The 25,061-nt window shown below is 45.9% G+C and overlaps 1 protein-coding gene across 2 annotated transcripts in view; it reads right to left on the bottom strand.

Annotated features, from left to right (window-relative positions):
- Positions 1–8,021, bottom strand: part of Lipg (lipase G, endothelial type) — a 31,921-nt gene extending 23,900 nt beyond the window's left edge. Inside the window, exon 1 of one of the 2 annotated variants that reach the window (XM_045142506.1) lies at positions 7,781–8,021. Coding sequence is in view for 1 of the 2 variants with exons in the window: in XM_045142505.1 (XP_044998440.1) it covers positions 6,684–6,774 (91 nt within the window). In the remaining variant the exon portion in view is untranslated. Of the gene's footprint in view, positions 1–6,683; positions 7,041–7,780 lie in introns of those variants that run through there. The other variant, XM_045142505.1, reaches the window with a different exon arrangement.
- Between the last annotated feature and the right edge of the window lie 17,040 nt (positions 8,022–25,061).

The following is a 25,061-nucleotide window of genomic DNA, read 5'->3' on the forward strand; positions in this document are numbered from 1 at the left end:
TACCTCAAAAATAAATAAATAAATAAATAAACTATATATATATATATATATATATACATATATATATATGTGTGTGTGTGTGTGTGTGTGTGTGTGTGTGTGTGTGTAGAGAGAGAGAGAGAGATTAAATTCTTGTATTTTATTTATTTATTTGAGAGCAACAGAGAGTGAGAGAATGGGCTCCAAGACCTCCAACCACTGCAAATGAACTCCAGATGTATGCACCACCTTGTGCATCTTATTTATGTGGGTACTGAGGAATCAAGCCTCAAACTGGGGTCCTTAGGTTTCACAGGCAAGTGCTTAACCACTAAGCCATCTCTCCAGTGCATAAAAATATTTTTTAAAAAAGATCAGTGGAGGGCTGCAGAGATGGCTTAGTGGTTAAGGCATTTCCCTGCAAAGCCAAAGGATCCAGGTTCAATTCTCCAGGACTCATGCAAGCCAAATGCACAAGGGGGCACATGCATCTGGAGTTTGTTTGCAGTGGCTGGAGACCCTGGCATGCCCATTCTCTCCCCTCCTCCCCCCACCGCCACTTTCTCTCAAATGAATAAATAAATGAAATATATTTTTTAAAAAATCAGTGGAGTGGAGTTTCAGAATTCAGAAATTCTCATACTGTATGAGACTGCTGTGCTGCCTACTGCACTAAAGAGGCAGATAATTTTTCATACTTTAGAAAGGCACTGTGGCCAGGGGTGGTGGTGCAAACCTTTAATCCCAGCACTCACAAAGCAGAGGTAAAAGGATCACCGTTAATTCGAGTCCACCCTGAGACTACATAGTGGATTCCAAGTCAGACTGGGCTAGAGTGAAACTCTATCTTGAAACACTCCCCTCCCCCCAAAAAAAGTTAGATCATTCTTATAATCCCAGCACTTGGTAGGTTGCGGCAGAAAGATTACCAAGATTATGAGACCAAGTTGCTCACATAGTAAGTTCTAGACTAGCCTGAGCTACATAGCAAGACCCTATATCCAAAAAAAGAATTGAAGACTAGAGAGATGGATGACTCAACAGTTAAGTGTGCTTCCTAAGCAAGCATGAGGCCCAAGGGTATCTGAGACTACCCAAGTTCAAATCTCCAAAACCTACATAAACAACTGGGCACGGCTACATACACCTATAACCCCAAGTCCCCAGACAGCAGAGATCCAGGAATCGCCAGAGTCAGCAAAGAAACAGCAAGCTCCAAAATCAATAGGATATTCTGCTCAAACAACAAAGGGTGGACGAGTGATAGAGCAGGACACACACTATAGGCAAGCGCACCCCACCACAGGTGAGAATGTGGGGTGCTACAAGTGTACATACATGTACATATACCATACACATGATCACAAGAGAGAAAGAGAGAGATGGCTTAGCAGATAAGGTGCTTGCCTGCAAAGCCAAAGGACCCAGGTTCAATTCCCCAGTACCCACTTAATACAGATGCACAAGGGGGCGCATGCATCTGGAGCTCATTTGCAGTGGCTAGAAACCCTGGTGTCCCCACTCTCTGCCTCCTCTCTCTCTCTCCTTCTCTTTCTCTTTCTGCTTGCAAATAAATAAATAAAACAGAAAAAAATTTAAGACTGGAGAGATGGCTTAGCAGTTAAGGCATTTGCCTGTGAACAAAGGACCCAGGTTTGATTCCCAGGACCCACATTAGCCAGATGCACAACAGGCACATGCGTCTGGAGTTCGTTTGCAATGGCTAGAGGCCCTGGTGTGCCCACTGTCTATCTGTCTCTCCTCTCTCTCTCTCTCTTTCTCTCTCTCTCTCTCTCTCTCTGCTCACAAATAAATAATTTTTTTTTAATTTTTTTTATTTATGAGCAACAGACACAGAGAGAAAGACAGAGAGAGGGAGAGAGAGAGAATGGGCGCGCCAGGGCTTCCAGCCTCTGCAAACAAACTCCAAACACGTGCGCCCCCTTGTGCATCTGGCTAACGTGGGACCTGGGGAACCGAGCCTTGAACCAGGGTCCTTAGGCTTCACAGGCAAGCGCTTAACCGCTAAACCATCTCTCCAGCCCATAAATAAATAATTTTTAAAAAAAACTTTAATTTAAAGAGAGAGAAAGAGAATGAATGTGGAACATGTACTACATATTATATAGTACTCCTTGTGAGGTCTGAGGGACCCTTTTCCCAGGAATCAAACAGAGTAATATTTCTGCAGAGAAATACAGGAACTACTCACACTCAAGAGCAAAAAACTGGGCTGGAGAGATGGCTTAGTGGTTAAGTGCTTGCCTGTGAAGCCTAAGGACCCCGGTTCGAGGCTCGGTTCCCCAGGTCCCACGTTAGCCAGATGCACAAGGGGGCGCACGCGTCTGGAGTTCGTTTGCAGAGGCTGGAAGCCCTGGCGCGCCCATTCTCTCTCTCTCCCTCTACCTGTCTTTCTCTCTGTGTCTGTTACTCTCAGATAAATAAATAAAAAAATGAACAAAAAAATATTTTTTAAAAAAAAAGAGCAAAAAACTAAGCATTCCAAAAGGCTTCCACCAGCTCAGGTCAGGTTATGCTGCCAGATGAGTTCAGGTCAGATAAGGTCATGTCTTGCTACCATATAAGTTGCCAGCAAATGTTCAAATTTTGAGAAATTTGGGGTTTTGCAATTAGAGGTAAGAGGCTGTTGCCCTGTCGTACAAAAGGCTTTCCCTGGCATTCCCATTTCGATCTAGCACTTACTTCAAAGACCCTGTGCATTCTCAGGCCCCTTTGCAGTGCTGAGTGGCTCCAGACAGTCACACTGTTTGTTACAAATGGCTGAAGCTATCAAGAAATTCCTGGGCTGGAGAAGATGGCTTAGTGGTTAAGGCACTTGCCTGTGAAGCCTAAGGACCCACGTTTGATTACCCAGTACCCACATAAGCCAGATGCACAAGGTGGTGCATGTATCTGGAGTTTGTTTGGGGTGGCTGGAGGCCCTGGCATGCCCATTCTCTCTATATCTGCCTCTTCCTCTCTCTCTTCTCTGTCAAATAAATAAAATATTTTTTTAATTCCTCAGAGAAGCAAAGTCACCCCTTCCAGTTCCACTGCTCACATACAGCACTGCGCAGGGACAGCCTTGTTCCCAAAGAGCAGCCCATGCCACTGTTGTCCCTGTGGCCATGTAACACTAAGTAAGCACTGTCAGCACTGTCATTAATAGACCCCGGCCAGGGCTGGAGTGTTGGCTTAGCGGTTAAGCGCTTGCCTGTGAAGCCTAAGGACCCCGGTTCGAGGCTCGGTTCCCCAGGTCCCACGTTAGCCAGATGCACAAGGGGGCGCACGCGTCTGGAGTTTGTTTGCAGAGGCTGGAAGCCCTGGCGCGCCCATTCTCTCTCTCTCCCTCTATCTGTCTTTCTCTCTGTGTCTGTCGCTCTCAAATAAATAAATAAAATAAAAAATTTAAAAAAAAAAAAATAGACCCCAGCCAGCACACAGCCAGCCATCCTGGGAAGCCTATCTTGAGAATGGGTTAGGGAGGCACACTCTGCAGTCACCGGGAGACAGCAAGCAAGCGTCCAGGAACTTAACTCATCTCAGAGTTAAGAAACAAAAGGATTGATCTGGGCGTGGTGGTGCACACCTTTAATCCCAGCACTTAGGAGGCAGAGGTAGGAGGATCACTGTGAGCTCAAGGCCAGCCTGAGACGACATAGTAAATTCCAGGTCAGCCTGGGCCAGAGTGAGACTCTACCTTGAAAAACCAAAAAAAAGAAAAAAGAGGGCTGGAGGGATGGCTTTGCAGTTAAGATGTTTGCCTGCAAAGCCAAAGGACCTCGGTTCGATTCCCCAGGACCCACGTTAGCCAGATGCACAAGGTAGCGCATGCACCTGGAGTTCATTTGCAGTAGCTGGAGACACTGGCGTGCCCACTCTCTCTCTCTCTCTGTGTTATATATATATACATGAAAAAAGAAACAAAAGAATAAACTGAATCCTGTAATCCCAGGCAGAGGATTGCACGTTCAAGGTCTGACTGAGCAACAGAGTGAATTCACAGCCAGCCTGGATAACTGAGCCTGTCTCAAAATTTTAAAATAAATAAATAAATACATAAGGATAACAAAGGACTAGGGATATCTATGTGTTAGAATGCCTGGCATGCTCAAGACCATAGGTTTAATCTCCAGTACTAAAATGAAGAGGCTTGGAGATCAGTAAACTGGCAGGTTTTATGCATGAAGCCCTTGAACTCCACTCTGCATCAAACATGGTGTGGTGATGCATACTTGCAATCTCTGCAATCCTAGTACCAGGGAGAGGGAGGATCATAAGTTCAAGGTCATCCTCAGCTACATAGTGAGTTTAAGGAGAGCCAAGTCTACATGAGGTTTTGTCTCAAAAAAGGAGGAGGGAGGGAAGGAGGGAGTAGTGGCTGGGGATAAGGTTCTAGAAAATTCAGCTCAAGGCACATGAACAGAAATTCAAGTTGGCTGTCGTGAAAATAATGAAGTCCAACTGCCAGAAACTTCCTACAGTCATAACTACTTCCACAACCCCCGCCCCAATTTGCACCTTAACACTCACTCACACAGACAGCAAATGTGAAGCTTAGGAGAAAAGAGGGCTGCCGGCCTCCTGCGACAGACAAAGAGGGTTACCTGGCCTCTGAATTGCACTGGCCCCAGGGTTCTCTAGCTTTGTTCCAACTACTTTGAACCAAGGTCACTTCAGCCTGTGGGACTTTTTTTTTTTTTTTTGATTTTCGAGATACGGTCTCACTCTAGCCCAGGCTGACCTGGAATTCACTATGGAGTCTCAGGGTGGCCTTGAACTCCCAGCAATCCTCCTACCTCTGCCTCCCAAGTGCTGGGATTAAAAGCGTGCACCACCACACCCGGCTCTGCCTCTGGGACTATATGATTGGTTCTTCGCCCAGATGACCTGTTCACTCTCTCACCTCCTTCATCTCCTTGATGAAAGGTCATATTCCCAGTAAGACCACATGTTATAACACATCTCCTGCCGGGAATGGTGGTGAACGCCTTTAATCCCAGCACTTGGAAGGCAGAGGTAGGAGGATCGCCACAAGTTCAAGGCCACCCTGAGACTCCGTAGTGAATTCCACGTCGGCCTGGACTAGAGTGAGACCCTACCTTGAAAAAAAAAAAACCTCCTTGGAGTTCATTTACAGTGTCTGGAGGTCCTAGCACCACCAGTTCTCTCTATCTGCCTCTCACTCACTGTCCCAAATAAGTAAATAAAACATTAAGAACAAAAACCACATCTCCTTCTTCAGCAGCACTCCCAACCTTCCTTCCCAACCTTCCTCCTCTGGTTAACTTTCCTCCCCAGTATGGAACATCATTTGCATAATTTTGGGGCTGGTCCGAAGGTAGTGAGTTATCTCAATTGTTTACATAATTTTTTGGTACCCACCATTGAGATAAAAGCCCCAAGAGGACAGACCTGTCATCAATCCTGTTCTTTGTTGCACCATCACACACACACACACACACACACACACACACACACACACACAGGCACGTTTCTGGCACTAAGCAGGGATGCAGTGAATACTTTTCAGATGAATGACAAGCCCCCCCCTCCAAAAAAAAAAAAGTACTCGGAAGCACACAACACAGAACCTAGAAGTAAAGTTAGCATTTTTCAGGAGAGTACACACCCCAAGTCATGCTTCCTGTCAGCAATGAAGTTGGAAACATATTAAGTAAAGAAAAACGGTCCTATTGGCTCCAAATAATAGTCTAAAGTGCACATAACAAACTTGCACTTGCAGCATTTGTTACCATCTCCAAAGATGAGAGGAAATGATAGGGCTTGGTTCCAGAGCTCCACAGCCTTCTCTCCACTATTATTATTATTATTTCCCTCCACTATTATTTATTTACTTACTTACTTATGTATTCATTGGAAGCTTTTTTTATAGGAAGGATCTCACTCTAGACAAGGCTGGCCTAGAACTCATTGTGATCCTCTCATCTCAGCCTCCAGAGTGCTGCGATTAGAGGCCTGTGCCCCCACCATGCCCGGCTTCTTCCCTTCACTGTTAACCCGCTAACGCGGGCTCTGGGTGACCCTACCCTCACTCCAAGGACAGGTTGCCTCCAATGAAAGAGACTGCTCTGCAGAACCAAGCAGGATGAAAAGGCAAGACTGTAGGAGGAGGAAGGGGAAGTGTGAAGGAGGAATGACTGTTTGAGAGGGAAAAGGTTGGCGACCTGGGGAAATGAACCGGACAGACAGCTTCTCCTCCCAAGTTACGGACCAGATGCTCGGTGTAACCTGAGTCAAGCCAAAGTCGGCGACGCTGCCACCTAAACTTTCACAACACCTAGACCAGTATTAAAAGGAGGGGCGCCAGAAGTCAGAGCTAACGATTTATCCCAAAGATTTTTCTGCCCTCTCCAACCTCCAAAGACAAGACAAGGATTATGACATCATTTCCTAGATGCTAACAGGCAACTTGGCTAGAGGCGAAAAGACCGGTGCGAGCCAGCGCACCCTGCACCCGGGTGACTTGCCGAAGATGCCTTCATCCGAAGCGCCAAGAAACAAGTGGCCTTGGAAGCTGAGCAGGCGGAGGAGGAGAAAACTGGGAGCGCAGTGAGAAAGGAAGAAAGATTTCATAGGAACGAAGAAGGGTGACGGACTGGAGAAGGGTGGTCAGGGAGTAAGAGGGATCAGAACAGAAAAGAAGTGGGAAGGGGAGCAATTAAAAGAAAAATGCACGTTACCTTCCAGCGGCCCCTGGGGACCCAGTGATGCGGGGCTTCCCGCCGCCAAGCAACAATAGACAGCCCAGAGGCACAGCAGGGAATTTCTCATCCTTCCCCCTCGTGCCTTCCCCTGAAACAGGGCTTTTAAAAAAAAATGCCACCAACACTTCTTCCCGAGCCGGTGAGACCAGGAGTGGGCAGCTGGGTCTCGCCAGAAGGTGATGGTGGGCTGGCCAGCTGGAGGAGAAAGTGGGGAGGAAGGACGCGGCGCGTGGGAGCGCAGAGCGTGCAGGAGCGGCTGGTCGCGGACCGGACCTGCCCTGGCCCAGGACGCGGGGGGAAGCAGGGGCTCGCCGCTGTCACTCCGTGAGCTCCTGGAGAGGTAGTTTTTTAAAGAATCGGAGTCATCTGACCCATCGCCAGATGGTTATTTGCATAATTTATTCCCGTCTCTGGACTCTGATTGGTCACACCTTCGCTGACGCCCAAACCGAGACTCCCCAAAGTTTGAATGAAAGCGCCGCACACCCACCGCGTGGACGCCGCCGCCTCGCCGGCTCGCTCCGCAGGCCGCCACGGTCCCCGCCGCCCCTGCTTCCCCAGCTGTCCTCCACGCGCTCTCACCAACCCAAGGGGGACCATTTTCCCGAAACCGTGCGCCCGCTGGGGAGGCGATCCCCGGACACCAGAGCTCAGCTCCTCCAAGGCGCACCCGGAGCATGGAGATGATGGGAAGCCACGGGTCATTCCCTTAATCTTCCTCTTCTCCCTCCTTTCGTTCCTGCCCATCAAGGGCCGTAACAGGTGCAGTAGTGACTGGACCGAAACCCAGCTGTGGACTGTGGCCGGGTCGGGGTCCCTCCACCTCGCCGGACTGGCCACCCAACTTAAGTGCGTTCGTTCCTTCGTGGGCAGTAAAGCGATAAACAGTTCCCGCCACTTAGGGGCCCTGGGGAGACGAGCGCGCTCGCCCAGGAAAGCTTTTAGCGCACTTCGGTGCTCTCCTACGTCTTGGGGTGCAGGGCTGGAGGGACATATGGCCACCCTCCCCAAAGGGGCCGGCGAGCCCAGTTCGGAGGCCAGAGTCTAGGACTCCGCCCACGCGCCGTAACTACCTGGTGAGTGGCGTCATCCTGGGTTTTCTCCATCACCTTCCTCTCCTCTCCTTTCCTCTTTAATCTCAGTCGCTTGGCTGAGATCTGAGAGCGCCAGAGACCTTGGCTGGGAGAGGCCCGTGTCCCGCCCAGGGGAACCCCAGCTGCGCCTCCAAGCCGGTGGAGACCCTGGGCGAGCGGGCGAACTGGAAGCAGCCGCCGCAGGGCTGCGCACCGCATCCAGCCAGGGACAGCCGGCTCGGCCGGGTCGCGTCCTTGAACGCCAGTAACCCCGCTGCAAGCCACCGGCCTCGCCGCGATCTGGGAAGGAGAACCCCAGCCGCAGCCCCGTGCCCATGTAGAATCCAGTCCAGAGCGAGCAGGTCTAGTGACCTACCCTGGTTAACTATTTCGTTACTCCGAGGCCAACGGAGCGCGCTTTGTCCCTCCTGTGTGCTGTCGCCCATGAAGAGGAGGCTAGCTGGCTTTATTTTTCCAATATATGGGACTTTGAATGTCATCCTCATACCTCTCCTTCTGGACCTCTTATTTGGCAAACTGTACAGACAGGAGTGATCACAGGTGGGAATAGTCATGGAGACAAGCTATACATCTGAAGGAAGTCTCGGGACAACAGGGTCTCTCTCTCCTCTGCCCTAGGTTGGCCTTGGTCAATTGTCCTCTAACTATAAGCCCTGTTTATTTAGTAGCTGAGGCAGGGATTACCCTGTGATCAAAAACTTTCTACCTAAGGGCTGGAGAGACAGCTGAATGGGTAAGGCGCTTCCCTGCAAAGCCAGCAGACTGCCCGGGTTCTCTTCCCCTGCACCCACCTAAAGCCAGATGCACAAAGCGTTGAAAATGGTGCTGCGTGCGTCTGTAGTTCAGAAAGCGATTAGCAGCGAGGCCCTGGTGCATCGATTTCTCTGTGTGTGTGTGTGTCTTTCCTTTCCTCCCACCCTCCCTCTCTCTAAATAATAAATAAATATAAATTTAAAAAAAGAAATCTACTTAGGTTGGGGTAGCCCAGGGGACAGAGCGCATGCATGCAGAAGTTCCTGCAGCCTACCCCAAATTCCTTCCTTGTTATCAATTGTACACAGCTATTGTCCCAATAACATTAACTGAACAATAGGGAGGGTGTGTCTTGGAGACCTTTGCCACAGGTGAGACACCCTAGAAAGTTACTTTTTCTACCTGACAAAACACAAACAAAAAGCCAGGCTCAACAAGATCAAGGTCCATGTTTTAACTGCCAAGGCCATGAAACCCTTGACGTTTTATTGCTGGTTGGTTAGAGTGCCCTCCTGTGTCTCCCTATTAAAATACAATGTAAGAAACTTCAAAGCACATCATGAAATTATAGTCATGGAAGTAGAATGCAAAACAATTGTTACTGTTCATACCTTCCAGAAGAAACACAGGGAGTTTTTAGCTGAGGAAACTCTGGAAATTTCTGTGGTGTTGCAGTCAAACTTGCCCAGGTCTCTGGCTATTACGTTAAAGGACTCTAGCCATTTAACTTTTGGCAACTCAACATCTGAAGACCTGTACTGGGTTAGAGGAGTGAATCCCCCTCATATAAGAACCTACTTTCAAAAAAATAAATAAATAAAATAAAATAAATAAATAAAGAACCTACTTTCCACTGCAGAATCTATAAAGCAAATTGAACCTCCCAGCCTCCCTTGTAGCTACACCTTCCAATGTAAACTCAGTCAGTGCTTGCTTGCAAAGCCTGCTAACCCAAGTTTAACTCGCAATTTAACCACATACACCAGGTTCAAAAATGGTGCTAGCTGGGCGTGGTGGTGCAGGCCTTTAATCCCAGCACTCAGCAGGCAGAGGTAGGAGGATGGCCTTGAGTTCAAGGCCACCCTGAGAGACTACACAGTGAAATTCAGGTCAGCCTGAGCTAGAGTGAGACCCTACCTCAAAAGATAAAAAATAAAAAATTAAAATTTATATATATATATATATATATATATATATATTTTTATATATAGATACTCGGAGTCAGGCGTGGTGTTGCACGCCTTTAATCCCAGCACTCAGGAGGCAGGGCTAGGAGGATCGCTGTGAGTTTAAGGCCAGCCTGGGACTACAGAGTGAGCTCCAGGTCAGCCTGGGCTACAGTAAGATCCTACCTCAAAAAAATAAATAAACTCATAAGCTAGTGAGGCTCAGACCACTCCACTCTGACAGAGGGCAGCCAGCTCTGCTTGGCCGGGGAGCAGCAGCGTCTCTCTGCTGCGTGGCTTGAGTCACGCAGGGATGAGATCTCCATAAAGATGTGGAGACCTCCAGGCTCGTAAACCCTAACTTCCAGTCCTTATCTAAGTCACCAAAGGATGTCTGTGGACTCATAAATGTTAATTATGAGGTTTATTTTAGACAGAGTTATGATTAAGAGGTAAAGGAAAGCCCAAGCCAAAAGAAAATCTCTGGGCTGGAGAGATGGCTTAGTGGTTAAGATGCTTGCCTGCAAAGCCTAAGGACCCAGGTTCAATTCCCCAGTATCCACTTAAAGCCAGATGCACAAATTGGTGCATGCATCTGGAGTGTGGAGCGGCTGGAGGCCCTGAAACATCCATTCTGTCTGTTGCTTTTCTATCTCTCTCTGCTTGCAAACAAATAAATTAATCAAATTAGTTAAAGACAATTGTTGAAAGAAAAATTTAAATATTAAAAGGAATTAAAGTTTTTAATTTAAAATGTTTGAATTAAAGCAGGTCATGGTGGTGCATGCCTTTAATTCCAGCACTTGGGAGGCAGAGGTAGGAGGATCGCCATGAGTTCAAGGCCACCCTGAAATTACCTGAGATTACATAGTAAATTCCAGGTCAACCTGAGCTAGAGTGAAACCCTATCTTGGGAGGAAAAAAAAAAAAAGGCAGAATGAATTTTTTTTTTTTTTTTTTTTTATTTATTAGAGACAGAGAGAGGGAGGGAGAGATTGTAAGAATGGGCACACCAGGGCCTCTAGCCACTGCAAACCAACTCCAGATGCATGTGCCACCTATGTGCATCTGGCTTACATGGGACCTGGAGAATTGAACCTGGGTCCTTAGGCTTCGCAGACATGAGCCTTAACTGCTAAGCCATTTCTCCAGCCCAAGAATGAATTTTTAAAAATAAAGAAAATCTCCTTCACATAGGGAAGGATTTCTCCAGGAGTGAAGCCTCCAAGGGGCTCACACACGTGGAAAACAAAACAGGAAAACATTCAAAGCGTGAAAGAAATTCCTGATTGGGAAGGGGGGAGGGGAGACAGACGACCCCTCCCTCAGAAGAATAAACTGGGAAGCTTCCGAGAGAACTAACACCAATGTGAATCACACAGCCAGTTGGAATGACTCAGGTGTGTAAGGCAGAACCCTGATTGGTTGGTGGACTCACCCTGGAAAAACTGAGGAAGAAATGGAAAGCTGGCCAGGTGTGGTGGCGCACATCTTTAATCCCAGCACTCAGGAGGCAGAAGTAGAATTGCCCTGAGCTCAAGACCACCCTGAGACTACATAGTGAATTCCAGGTCATCCTGGGTTAGAGCGAGACCCTACCTCGGAAAAAAAAAAAAAACAGAAATGGGAAGCTGTTGCTGACTGAGGTAGCACTCTGAGGTTGTTGTTTGCAGCCATCTTGGATCAGACTGAATCAGACATGAGTTCTAGTCATACCAGAGTAGGCAAGGCGGCATCCATGTTTTGTGGGCCAGTCCCTAGCTAACTACCTATCAGAAGGAAAGACGACCTTGCTCCTAATTTATATCACTACTATGCAAGTCTGCACAGATCGGGCTTGCTGCTCAGTATCTTCTTGTGTTTTTTTTTTTTAATTTTTTATTTATTTATTTGAGAGCGATAGACACAGAGAGAAAGACAGAGAGAGGGAGAGAGAGAGAATGGGCACGCCAGGGCTTCCAGCCTCTGCAAACGAACTCCAGACACGTGCGCCCCCTTGTGCATCTGGCTAACGTGGGACCTGGGGAACCGAGCCTCGAACCGGGGTCCTTAGGCTTCACAGGCAAGCGCTTAACCGCTAAGCCATCTCTCCAGCCCTTGTGTTCTTTTTAAATTTAAAAAAGACTATGTGTATGTGTGGGCACGTGCCCGCTTGCCAGGGCCTCATGCTACTACAAACAAACACCAGACACTTGTACCACATTTTTTTGCATCTGGTTTACATGGGTGGTTGGAATTGAATGCCAGGTAAGCAGGCTTTGCAAGCAAATGTCTTTAACCACTGAGCCATCTTCCCAGCCCCCTATATTTTTTAACTTTTTTTATTTGGTGTATGTGCATGTGTGCTGGGGAGAGTCAGAAGACAACTTCAAGGTCAGTCTTTGCCTTCCACCTTGTTTTAATATATTTTTTTTTAATTTATTTGAGGAAAAAGAAAGAGGCAGGTAGAGAGAGAAAGAGAGAAGTGGGGAAAACAAAGGTTTTTTTAATGTTCCAGAGGCCATCCCTACTGTCATAGATACAATGTAGAAAACTCCAAGTGCAAAAGGCTTGCTGTAGATGTTCCCAGACATCTGGACCAGTACTGCCCAACAGAAATACAATACAGCCATATATCTTAGTCAGTCTTAGATCAAGCCTAGACGAGAGTACCTTAAATAATTGGGGGCTGGAGCTGGAGGAATGGCTTAATGTTTAAGGGCGCAAGCCTGCAAAGCTAAAGGACCCTGGTTCAATTCCCCAGGATTCATGGAAGCCAGATGCACAAGGTGTCATGCTTCTGGAGTTTGTTTCCAGCAGCTGAAGGTCCTAGAGTGTCCATTCTCTCTGTCTCTGTCTATCTGTCTGTCTGTCTCTCTCCATCCCTCCCTCTTTCTTTCTCAAACATAAAGAAAAATAAAATATATAAAAAATGCACAAATTGGGCTGGAGAGATGGCTTAGCGGTTAAGCGCTTACCTGTGAAGCCTAAGGACCCCGGTTCGAGGCTCGGTTCCCCAGTTCCCACATTAGCCAGATGTACAAGGGGGCACATGCGTCTGGAGTTCGTTTGCAGAGGCTGGAAGCCCTGGCGCGCCCATGCTCTCTCTCTCCCTCTATCTGTCTTTCTCTCTGTGTCTGTCACTCTCAAATAAATAAATAAATAAATGCACAAATTGGCACATGCATCTGGAGCTTGTTTGCACAAGCAAGAGACCCTGGCATGTTCTCTCTTTGTGTATGTCTCTCCATCTCCTTCTTTCTTTCTCAAACATAAAGAAAAATAAAAAATATTAAAAATGCACAAATTGGCACATGCATCTGGAGCTTGTTTGCATAGGCAAGAGACCCTGGCATGTTTTCTCCCCCCACCCCCTCTCTCTCTATTGGTAAAATGTTTGCTCCAAAAGCATTAGACTCTGAGTTCAGTGAGTGTAATCCCTAGTATACACTCAAACTGTAATCCCAGCACTAGAGAGGCAAAGACAAGAGAATCCCTCAGCTTGCCTGCCAGTCAGTCTAGACTGATGGGGAGCCTGTGAAAGACCCTGTCTCTAAAGAGATGGCGATTCCGAGGATAACGCCAGAGGTTACCCTCTGACCTCCGTACTCACATGCACTAAAGCCAGTCTTTCTCAGAGCCAGGTAATGAGTAAAAGCACCAAAGTCATTTCTACTAAGTCAGAATAACACAGATACAAAATCTGACAAAAGACTGAAATGGAAAACAAAAAAGAAGAAATCCATAAGCCAGCCTCATTTTAAGTAGTTTATATAAAATATTAGCCAATAAGGTTCAACAGAACATGAAAGGGACAACAATACAATACATCATGAGCAACCAATTTCTAGGTTCAATTCAGAAATGAGAATAAACCTAGCTTGATACAAGAAAATCTATAAGTATAATTCATCACATTTATATGTCAAAGGAAGTAAAAATCCAAATTATTTCAATAAGTATTTGAAAAGAATTAGAAATAAGAAGTCACCGGGGGAGAGGGGGCTTAGCTGTTAAGGCATTTTCCTACAAAGCCTAAGGACCCAGGCTCGATTCCCCAGTGTCCATGCAAGCCAGATGCACTAGGTAGCACATGCATCTATAGTTTGTTTGCAGTGGATGGAGGCCCTAAGAGACACATTCCCTTCTTTTCTCTTCTCTCCTCTCCTCTCCTCTTCATTTGCACTGGCTGGAGGCCCTGGCAAGACCATTCTCTCTCTATCTGCCTCTTTCTGTATTTCTCTCAAATAATTAAGAAAGAAAATGTACTTAACTACACAAAAACTTTAAGAAGAAATTCCTCAGCAATGAAAAAGACTTTAAACAAAGTCAAAATAGAAAGCAGGGTGTGGTGGCTCACACAATGCCAGTACTAGGGAGAATTGCACGGAATCCGGCCTGGGTTGCTGAGTAAATTCCAAAGTGAGAGGCTGGAGAGATGGCTGAACAGTTAAAGCATTTGCCTGCAAAGCCAAAAGATACGGGTTCGTTCTCCAGGACCCACATAAGCCAGATACACAAGGAGGCATATGCATCTGGAGTTCGTTTCCAATGAATGGCTGAGGGCCCTGGTGTGCCCATCTCTCTCTCTCTCTCTCTCTCTCTCCCTCCCTCCCTCCCTCTCTCTTCTTCCCTCTCTCCCTCCCTCTTCCTCTGTATCAAATAAATAAAATATATTTTTTAAAAAATTCCAAAGTGAGGCTCTGGGCTGGAGAGATGGCTGAGGAGTTAAAGGTGTTTTCTTGCAAAGCCTAACAGTTTGGGTTTGATTTTCTAGGGCCCACATAAAGCCAGATGCATAAAGTGGCCAGGCGTAGTGGCTCAGAGAATCACCTGAGCTTGTGAAAACCAGTAAGCTCCAAAATCAGTAGAGAAACTCTGGCTCAAATAAGACTAGGCAGGAGGGCTGGAGAGATGGCTCAGGAATTAAGGCGCTTGCCATCAGAGCCTAAGGACCTGAGCTTGATTCCCTAATACCCAACCAGATGCACTGGGTGGCGCAGGCATCTGGAGTCTGTTTGCAGTGCGGGGGTCCCTGGTGTGCCCATTCTCTGTGTCTCTCTTCTATCTCTTTCTCTGCCTGCAAGTAAATAAATAAATAAGTAAAGTTTTAGGTTTGGCTCTGGTCACCCCTCCAACCCACTGCCACAGATGAATCCATGGGGTGCAGCAAGGCCACATAGACATGTGCACCACACACACACACACACATGCACACACGCACATGAGAAAGAAAGAAAAACCTGCTGGAAAGCCAGGATCTTGTTCCTCACTGGGCTTACATCTCTAAGCAGAGGGAAAATGACAGTGTTCTGACCCATCAGATGAGAGAGCGCCTGAAGATCATGACACTTTTTGCTAAAAGGCATTTACTGGCAGGATGTCTCTTTTTTTTCGTATAAACTATGATCTCACATTTGTTTAGCTAAAGTATCAGTTTAATTAAATTTACACACTATAAAACATAATGTAAAAAAATGGTTTCAGATACAGATGAAAACCCAGCTGTCCAGGCATTGCTGGCCAGTTTTCAATGTTTCTATTACTCTCCCTTTATTACTTGTTTATGTGCTCTTTTATCTTTTGAAAGCTTACAAATGGTAGAAAGCTCAAAACTTCATGAAAAATAAAGGCTTTTCTGTGAGCCAAAATTCAGGTCGATACGAAAACTTTTAAAATGCTAGAACCAGGGCTGGAGAGATGGCTTAGCAGTTAAGGCGCATGCCTGTGCGAAGCCTAAGGTTCCTGGTTCAATTCTCCAGGTCCCACATATGCACATGGTGGCGCATGCGTCTGGAGTTCATTTTTGCCGTGGCTGCAGGCCCTGGTGTGCCCATTCTCTCTCTCTCTCTCTCTCTCTCTCTCTCTCTCTCTGCAGAGCTCACTGCTATTTTCACAACTTTTCTGTAAGCTAAAAATTAGAAACCAGGGTTAGAGAGGCGACTCAGTGGTTAAGAGCACTTCCTGTGCAAACATGAGGGTCTGAGGAGGCCTTAGAAACCACAGGAGTTCAATTCCCAGGACACACATAAACCGCTGGGCAAGGCCATATGCATCCTTAACCCCAGTCCCATAGGGGAGCAAAGACATGAGGATTGCTGGAGTTCGTAAACACACACACACACACACACACACACACACACACACACACACACACACACACACAGCAAGCTCCAGGATCAATAAGAGATTCTAGCTCAAGTAAGAACAGGTAGAAGGGGCTGGAGAGATGGCTTAGCGGTTAAGCGCTTGCCTGTGAAGCCTAAGGACCCCGGTTCGAGGCTCGGTTCCCCAGGTCCCACGTTAGCCAGATGCACAGCACGCGTCTGGAGTTTGTTTGCAGAGGCTGGAAGCCCTGGCGCGCCCATTCTCTCTCTTTCTCTTTACCTGTCTTTCTCTCTGTGTCTGTCGCTCTCAAATAAATAAAAAATTTAAAAAAAAAAAAAAAGAACAGGTAGAAGAGCAATGGAGGAACTGGGCGTGGTGGTGCACACCTTTAATCCCAGCACTCAGGAGGCAGAGGTAGGCGGATCGCCATGAGTTCGAGGCTACCCTGAGACTACATAGTCAATTCCAGGTCAGCCTGAGCTAGAGCAAGACCCTACCTCGAAAATCCAAAACAGAAGAGGAAGAAGGAGGAGGAGAAGAAGAAAAGAAGAGCCTGATGAGCTGCTTGGACCACAGCAGACACAGGACGATGCCTGCCGCGCGTGAGTGCGTGCACACCACACGGGCGCTACACTGGCATCGGCACACACGTACCCCACAAGCCAAAATAAATCCATCAATTAAAATAAAATTTAGAGCCGGGAGTGGTGGCGCACGCCTTTAATCCCAACACTCGGGAGGCAGAGGTAGGAGGATCACTGTGAGTTCAAGGCCACCCTGAGACTACATAGTGAATTCCAGGCCAGCCGGGGCTAGAGTGAGACCCTACCTTGAAAAACCAAAAAAAGTAATAATAAACAAAATAAAATAAAATAAAATTTAAAATTACAAGTCAGGCATAGTGGAATATGCCTGTAATCCCAGAATTTGGGAGACAGAAGTAGGAGAGTTGCAAATTCAAGTTCAATTTATGACACATAGTGAGTTCCAGAGTGATCTGGGCTACATAGCCTGAGTTTAAAATACAAAAATAAAATTAAAAACCCAAAATTTAACTTTACATTATGTTAATTTTTCTATAGATTGGGAAAAGACAGTTTATTCCATTTTAAAATGTTAGGGCCAGGCCTAGAAGCTGAGTTTGAAGTTCAAGGCCAAAATGTAAAACATAGACTTTCTCTCAAAAAAACAAAGTAAGGCTGGAGAGATGGCTTAGCAGTTAAGGCACTTTTTTTTTGTTGTTTTGTTTTGTTTTTCAAGATAGGGTCTCACTCTAGCCCAGGCTGACCTGGAATTCACTATGTAGCCTCAGGGTGGCCTCAAAATGGTGGTGATCCACCTCTTCCTCCTAAACACTGGGATTAAAGGCGTGTTCCACCACACCCGGTTTAAGGCACTTTCTTGTCTGCAAAGCCAAAGGACCCAGGTTCAAGTCCCCAGTACCCACATAAACCAGATGCACAGGGTGGTACATGAGCCTGGAATTCGTTTGCAGCAGCTGGAGGCCTTGGTGTGCCTATTCTCTCTCTCTCTCATAAATAAATAAATAAAATATTTTTTAAAAATTGATAAACCCTTAGCAAATCTGACCAAAAGAAAGAGAGAAGAGACACAAAAAGTACCTTGGAATAAACCTAACCAAGAAAATAAAGAATCTCTACAATGAGAATTTAAAACACTCAAGCGAGAAATTGCAGAAGACACTAGAAACTGGAGAAACATCCCTTGTTCCTGGATTGGAAGAATCAATATTGTGAAAATGGAAATCTTACCAAAAGCAATCTACACATTTAATGCAATCCCTATCAAAATTCCTAAGGCATTCTTCATGGAAATAGAAAAAAACAATCCAAAAATTCATTTGGAATCACAAAAAACCTCGAATATTGAAAATAATACTGAGCAACAAAAATAAGGCTGGTGGCATCACCATACCTGATCTTAACCTATATTACACAGCCATAGGAACAAAAACAGCATGGTACTGGCACAAAAACAGACATGTAGATCAGTGGAACAGAATAGAGGACCCAGATGTAAGCCCAAGTAGCTATAGCCACCTGATATTCGATAAAAATGCCAAAAATACTCATTGGAGAAAAGACAGCCTCTTCAGTAAATGGTGTTGGGAAAACTGGATATATATCTGTAGAAGGATGAAAACAGATTCTTCTCTCTCTCCATGCACAAGAATTAAGTCCAAATGGATTAAAGACCTTAACATCAGACCGGAATCTCTGAAACTGCTAGAGGAAAAAGTAGGGGAAACCCTTCAACATATTGGTCTTGGCAAAGACTTTCTGAATACAACCCCAATTGCTCAGGCAATAAAACCACAGATTAATCACTGGGACCTCATGAAATTACAAAGATTTGCATTGCAAAGGACACAGTGAAAAAAGCAATGAGGCAACCTACAGAATGGGAAAAAATCTTCACCAGCTATATATCTGATAGAGGATTAATATCTAGGATATACAAAGAACTCAAAACATTAACTAATAAGGAATCAAACAAGCCAATCAAAAAATGGGCTATGGAGCTAAATAGAGCATTCTCAAAGGAAGAAATATGAATGGCATATAAGCAGCTAAAAAAAAAAATGTTCTACGTCACTAGTCATCAGGGAAATGCAGATGAAAACTACATTGAGATTCCATCTCACTCCTGTCAGATTGGCCACCATCATGAAAACAAATGATCATAAATGTTGGTGGGGATGTGGAAAAAGAAGAACCCTTCTGCACTGCTGGTGGGAATGCAATCTGGTCCAGCCATTGTGGAAAACAGTGTGGAGGTTCCTAAAACAGCTAAAGATTGATCTACCATATGACCCAGCTATAGCACTCCTAGGCATATATCTGAAGGAATCATCTCATTTCCTTAGAAGTATGTGCTCAACCATGTTTATTGCTGCTCAATTTATAATAGCTGGGAAATGGAACCAGCCTAGATGTCCCTCAACTGATGAGTGGATAATGAAGATGTGGCACATTTATACAATGGAGTTCTACTCAGCTGTAAAGAAAAATGAAGTTATGAAATTTGCAGGAAAATGGGTAGATCTGGAAAGGATTATACTAAGTGAGATAACCCAGGCCCAGAAAGCCAAGCGCCACATGTTCTCCCTCATATGTGGATCCTAGCTACAGATGATTGGGCTTCTGCGTGGGAAGGAAAATACTCAGTAGCAGAGGCCAGTAAGTTAAAAAGGAGATATAAAGGGAAGAGAAAGGAAGGGAGGAGGGTACTTAATAGGTTGATATTGTATATATGTAAGTAGAATGATTGAGATGGGGAGGTAATATGATGGAGAATGGAATTTCAAAGGGGAAAGTGCAGGTGGGGGGGCAGGGTATTACCATGGGATATTTTTTAAATCATGGAAAATGTTAATAAAAATTGTGAAAAAAATGTTAAAAGAGGGCTGGAGGGAAGGCTTAGCAGTTAAGGTGTTTGCTTGCAAAGCCAAAGGACCCAGGTTTGATTCCCCAGGATCCACGTTAGCCAGCTGTACTAGCGGGTGCATGCATCTGAAGTTCGTTTGCAATGGCTGGAGGCTCTAGCATGCCCATTCTCTCCCTCCCTCCCTCTCTTTCTCTCTCTCTCTCTCCCTCCTTCTCTTTCAAATAAATAAATAAATATGTTAAAAGAAGGTTTTATTCCAACTTGAAGCTCACCAAAGGTAATGGTGTAAAAAATCAAGTTTCAGGGATGAGCAGAGACCTGACCTGAGATCCAGCCTTGGCTGCAAATTGAGTGTATAAGACCAAATGAGCCCTTTCCCAGAAGCCCAGGGTGTGGGTCTTGCAAAACCTCCTTAAGAGATTTTTCACCCAGTCCCTTGGGAAGAACCTCAGGAAGATGTTCTCTAACCCCTCATCCAGCTTTGTTGTCTTGGCCACATGTGAAACCCTGTTTATCTTTAAAAATCCAGACTGGCTCAGTGGTTAAAAGCACTTGCCTACAAAGCCTGATGGCCTGGATTTGACTCCCCAGTACCCACATAAAGTCAGATGCACAAAGTGGCACATATGTCTCGAGTTCATTTGCAGCAGCAAGAGGCTTTGGCTGCCCATAGCCTCTAGACTCTCTTTCTCTTTCAAATAAATAAATAAAATATTATACTTTAAGAAAGACACAGAATCATATATAGCCACTGTAAAGACAATGGAGCCTGGCATGGACACAGGCAAAGGTAGAAAGTTCTTCACCATGAATTCAAGGCCACCCTTAGACTACATAGTGAATTCCAGGTCAGCCTGGGCTACAGGGAGACCCTGCTTTGAAAAACAAACAACAATAACAAAAATTTGAGAAACTGGTAGACATTAATCTTAATGTTATGTGCTGTTCTGGATAGATGCTGGAAGAGGAAAAAGACTGTAAAGGAAAGCTGACTGAATTAGAATTCACTATGGAGTTTAGTTAATAGGAATGTACCAATGATAGCGTCTAGGCTGTGATAAACATTACAGTCATTTAAGGTAGAAATTAAATGTGGGAGCCAGTGGATACGGTGGCGCGCACCAGCACTCTTGGGTTTTGGTTTTGTTTTGTTTTTATTTTGTTTCTTCCTCCTTTTTTTTGGGGGGGGGTCTCTTTTTGTGATTCCCTCCCCACTGCAAAACTAGAAGAAACTGTATTTCACAGAGAAAACGACATTAAAACAGATCCCTATCTTGCCCACCAAGACTCAGGGAACATTGTGGGAGGGGAGAGTGGAAAGATTGTAAGAGCCTCTGGGTGGGTGGGAATAGCCTAAGACACCGTGTCTCCCACCCCTGCAAGAGAGTGGGGCTTCCTGGTCCCCACAATGAATGCCAATAACCCCTCTGAAGACCCTCAGCAGAATTGGGGCAGGGGAGAGGGGGCCTAAAGGGAACAACTGTTTTATAAAAAAGTAATAAATATATTTTCTTAATTAGCTGGGCTGTCGGGAGGCAGAGGTAGGAGGATCGCCGTGAGTTCCAGTCTACCCTGTGACTACATAGTGAATTCCAGGTCAGCCTGAACTAGAGTGAGACCCTACCTTGAAAAAAAAAAAAAATAGCTGAGCTAGAGAGTTGGCTTATCCATTAAGGCACTTGCCTGTGAAGCCTATTTCAAGATAGGGTCTCACTCTAGCCCAGGCTGACCTGGAATTCACTATGTAGCCTCAGGGTGGCCTCAAAATGGTGGTGATTCTATTGCCCAGATGCACAATGAACGTATGCATCTGGAGTTTGTTTGCAGTGGCTGGGGACACTAACAAACCCATATTCTCTCTCTCTTTCTCTCTCTCTCTCTCTCATAAATAAGATAAAATATTAGTTATATCTGAGGAAGGTATTTTAATAGGTAACTTGGACAAGGGTAAAAAGAAATATTTCTTTTTATAAAATTTCATAGTTTTTTTAAACATTTTTATTTGGGCTGGAGAGAGATTGCTTAGAGGTTAAGGTGTTTGCCTGCAAAGCCTAAGGACCCACATTCTACTCTCCAGATCCCACGTAAGCCAGAAGCACAAAAGGTGAGGCAGACACAAAGTCACACATGCCCACTAAGTGGTGCAAGTGTCCGGAGTTCAATTGCAGTGGCTGAGGTCCTGTGGCACCAACTCTCTCTCCTCTCTCTCCCTCTCTCTCTCTCTCTCTCTCTCTCTCTCTCTCTCTCTCTCTCTTTGTCTCTCTCACTGTCTTTAAAAAAATTAAATATTTTTATTTATTTGAGAGAGACAGAATGAAGGAGGGAGAGAGGGAGTTTTATTTTTTTAATTAATTAATGAGTTGGTTTATTTGCAAGCAGAGAGAGAGAGAAAATGGGCAATCCAGAGCCTCCTGCCACTGTAAATGAACTCCAGGTGTGCATGGCCCACTTGGTACTTCTGGCTTATTTTTCATGGGTACTGGGGAACTGAACCCAGCTGTCAGGCTTTGTAAGCAAGCCCCTTTAACTGTGAAGCCATCTCTCCAGCCCCTCATGCTTTTTGTTTTTTATATGCCTGGGTTTTGTGCCACAGAAGCTCATTCTCCATCAAAAGCAAATGGATAAAATAAAAAGTATAGTAAAATAAGTGTTGAGAGTTGGAAAGAGATGTTTTGGCTTGGAGAGCAGAGGCACATTGCACAGTCACAGACACGACACCTTTGAGATGGCAGAGCGGTGAGCGGAGGCCAGAGGCCAGGAAGAAAGGGACAACACGGAGGGACATCTGCAGGATGTCTTGGAGAGCGAATGGGGAAGGCTTCCTCTCCACCCTGGTCCTGACCTCACAGGTGGGCATCTGAGCCAAACCCAGCTGCTTCCTGTGCCGACCAGCCCGCTTGTGAGGCAGCCTAGAGGCCCCCCCAAAAAAGAAACTGTAGGGCTGGAGAGATGACTTGGCAGTTAAGTGCTTGCCTGTGAAGCTTAAGGACCCTGCTTCAAGGCTCGATTCCCCAGGACCCATGTAAGCCTGATGCGCCAATTCTCTCTGCTCTTTCTCTCTCTGTCTTTTGCTCTTAAATAAATACATAAAAAAGAAACTGTAGGGCTGGAGAGATGGCTTAGCGGTTAAGCGCTTGCCTGTGAAGCCTAAGGACCCCGGTTCGAGGCTCGGTTCCCCAGGTCCCACGTTAGCCAGATGCACAAGGGGGCGCACACGTCTGGAGTTCGTTCGCAGAGGCTGGAAGCTCTGGCGCACCCATTCTCTCTCTCTCCCTCTATCTGTCTTTCTCTCTGTGTCTGTCGCTCTCAAATAAATAAATAAAAATTTTAAAAAAAAAGAAAAGAAAAGAAACTGTAAAAGCCAAAGAGTGAAGTCAGAGAGATGCCCAGGAAGAGGTTATTGGGCAGAGAGAGAATGATAGGCCATGATGTTCAAAATCACCACAGTGCCAAAACAAACTATGAGGGGAAAGAGAGAGAAGAGGGCTGGAGAGATGGCTCAGTGTTTCAGTGCACTTTCTGCTCAAGCATGAGGGCCTGTAACCCCCGAGCTTGAATCTCCAGATCCCACATAAATAGCTGGGTAGGGCCACGCTGTCCTTTAACCCCAGACCCACAAAAGGGAGAAGAGACCAGAGAATCACCTGGGCTCACAAAAATCAGCAAGCTCTGGTATCAGTAAGAGACACTGACTCAGTAGGCGGGACACCCTTTGTTCTGCCCACAGCTGAGGGCACGTTCACACGTACACACCACATTATGCACACACATACTTGTCCAGGGTTCCATCTCTAGCATTGCCAAAAAGACAGAGAGCAAGGGAGGGAGGGAAGGGAGGAGAGAGAGGCAAAAAGCAAGAGGCAAGGTATACTCCTCAGAGGATGAAAGCATCACAGGCAGAGAAGGAGCTGTCACAATAATGGGGATTACTTGAGCAAGGGAGACCCGAGATCCATGCCCTTCTCGGGGTCTGTTGCTGACATTTCCAGGCCTGCCTTAGACAAGAGGCTCTCTAGTTATGGTGCCTGGACCCGCAGCAGCAGCAGCACTGGAGAGATGCTCAGAAGTGCGCATCCTCAGACCCCGCTCTTATGTCTGAATCAGAAGGCCTGGAGGCAAGGCCCAACAGCCTGGGCTTCCACAAGCCCTTCAGCTACATCTGGTGCACCTGAAGGACAAGACCCATTGCCTTAGACCCAGGTTCTGCAAGACCCAGCTGCAGCAGAACTCCTTGTGTGGTCCCTGGCTATGTGTCTACAGCACACCCACTGAGGATGCCAGCCTGACCTTCTTTTCTTTAAATGTTTTACTTATTTATTTATTTGAAGGGGGCAGAGTGAGAGAGAATGGGCATGCTAGGGCCTCTAGCCACTGCAAACAAACTTCAGACAGATATGCCACCTTGTGCATCTGGCTTTACATGGGTACTAGGGAATCGAACCCTTGTCCTTTAGTTTTGCTGGCAAGTGCCTTAACCACTGAGCAATCTCTCCAGCCCCAGCCTGTGCTTCTTTTCATGAGACCCGGTTTCCTGGATCTCAATCTTACCACTGCTCTAGCTCCCTCCAACCCTTACTTCCAACACCCCCTCAAGAGCCACCTCTCCAAAAAGCCACCCCCACAGATTGTTCCAAGTCTCCTACGTGTTCCTGCAGTCATCCTTTTACCTTTAGACAATGACACTTATCAACTTGTCCTGTAATCAGAGTTTGTTAGCTCATCCCCAGAAGAACTATGTTTTCTCTGTATCTCCAGTGCTATTTATACGCTCACTTAATATTAGCTATTAATAGCCATTATTAGTATTACATATATTTAAAAATAGAGAGAGTAGGGCCAAGGAAATAGCTCAGTGATTAAAGGCCCTTGCTTGCAAAGCCTGTGGCCCAGGGTTCAATTCCCCAGTGCCTATGTAGAGCCAGATGCACAAAGTGGCGCATGTGCCTGAAGCTCTTTGCAGCAGCAAGAGTCCTTGGCATACCTATTCATTCTCATTCTCTCTATCTCTCTCTCTCTTTCTTCCACCCCCCTCTCTCTGCTTGCTAAAAAATAAACACATATATACTTTAAAAAAGAAAGAGCCAGGCATAGTGGCACATGCCTTTAATCCTAGCAGGGACTAAAGAGTGAGATCCAAGTCTGCCTGGGCTAGAGTGAAACTGTACTTGGAAAAAAAAAAAAAAAAAAAGGGAGGAGAAGGAACAAACAGAGGAAGAGACTGCTTACTATTTATTTTTCGTGAATCAGAGGAGTTTCCTCAAACAATGTCTACTTCCTCTCTTGTAGAGTTTCTCTGCAAGGCCAGCTGACTGAGCCAAGTGATAATTGTAACTAATGGGCAGTGAGCACTTCTGAGTTAGATTAATTCTTTGTTTCTGTGCAGAAAGCTCCAGATGGTTGACAGATGCTCATTAGAAGAAACAGTAGAAAATCACTAGGAGAAGCCAGGTTTGATGGTATATGCCTTAGAATTCCAGGTCAGCTTAAACTACAGAGACCACCTGCTTCAAAAGAAGAGGAGGGGGCTGGAGGGATGGCTTAGCAGTTAAGCGCTTGCCTGTGAAGCCTAAGGATCCCAGTTCGAGGCTCGATTCCCCAGGACCCATGTTAGCCAGATGCACAAGAGGGCGCACGCATCTGGAATTCATCTGCAGTGGCTGGAAGCCCTGGCATGCCCATTATCTCCCTCTCTCTCCCTCTCTCTCTCTCTCTCTCTCTCTCTCTCTGCCTCATTCTTTGTCTGTAGCTCTCTAATAAATAAATAAATAAAATTTAAAAAAAAAAGAGGAGGAAGAGAAACAGAACAACACAGAGACAAGCTAGATAGTACGTGCAGCAGTAGACCA

This window comes from Jaculus jaculus, chromosome 2, assembly GCF_020740685.1.
Source record: "Jaculus jaculus isolate mJacJac1 chromosome 2, mJacJac1.mat.Y.cur, whole genome shotgun sequence".
Lineage (NCBI taxonomy): Eukaryota > Metazoa > Chordata > Mammalia > Rodentia > Dipodidae > Jaculus > Jaculus jaculus.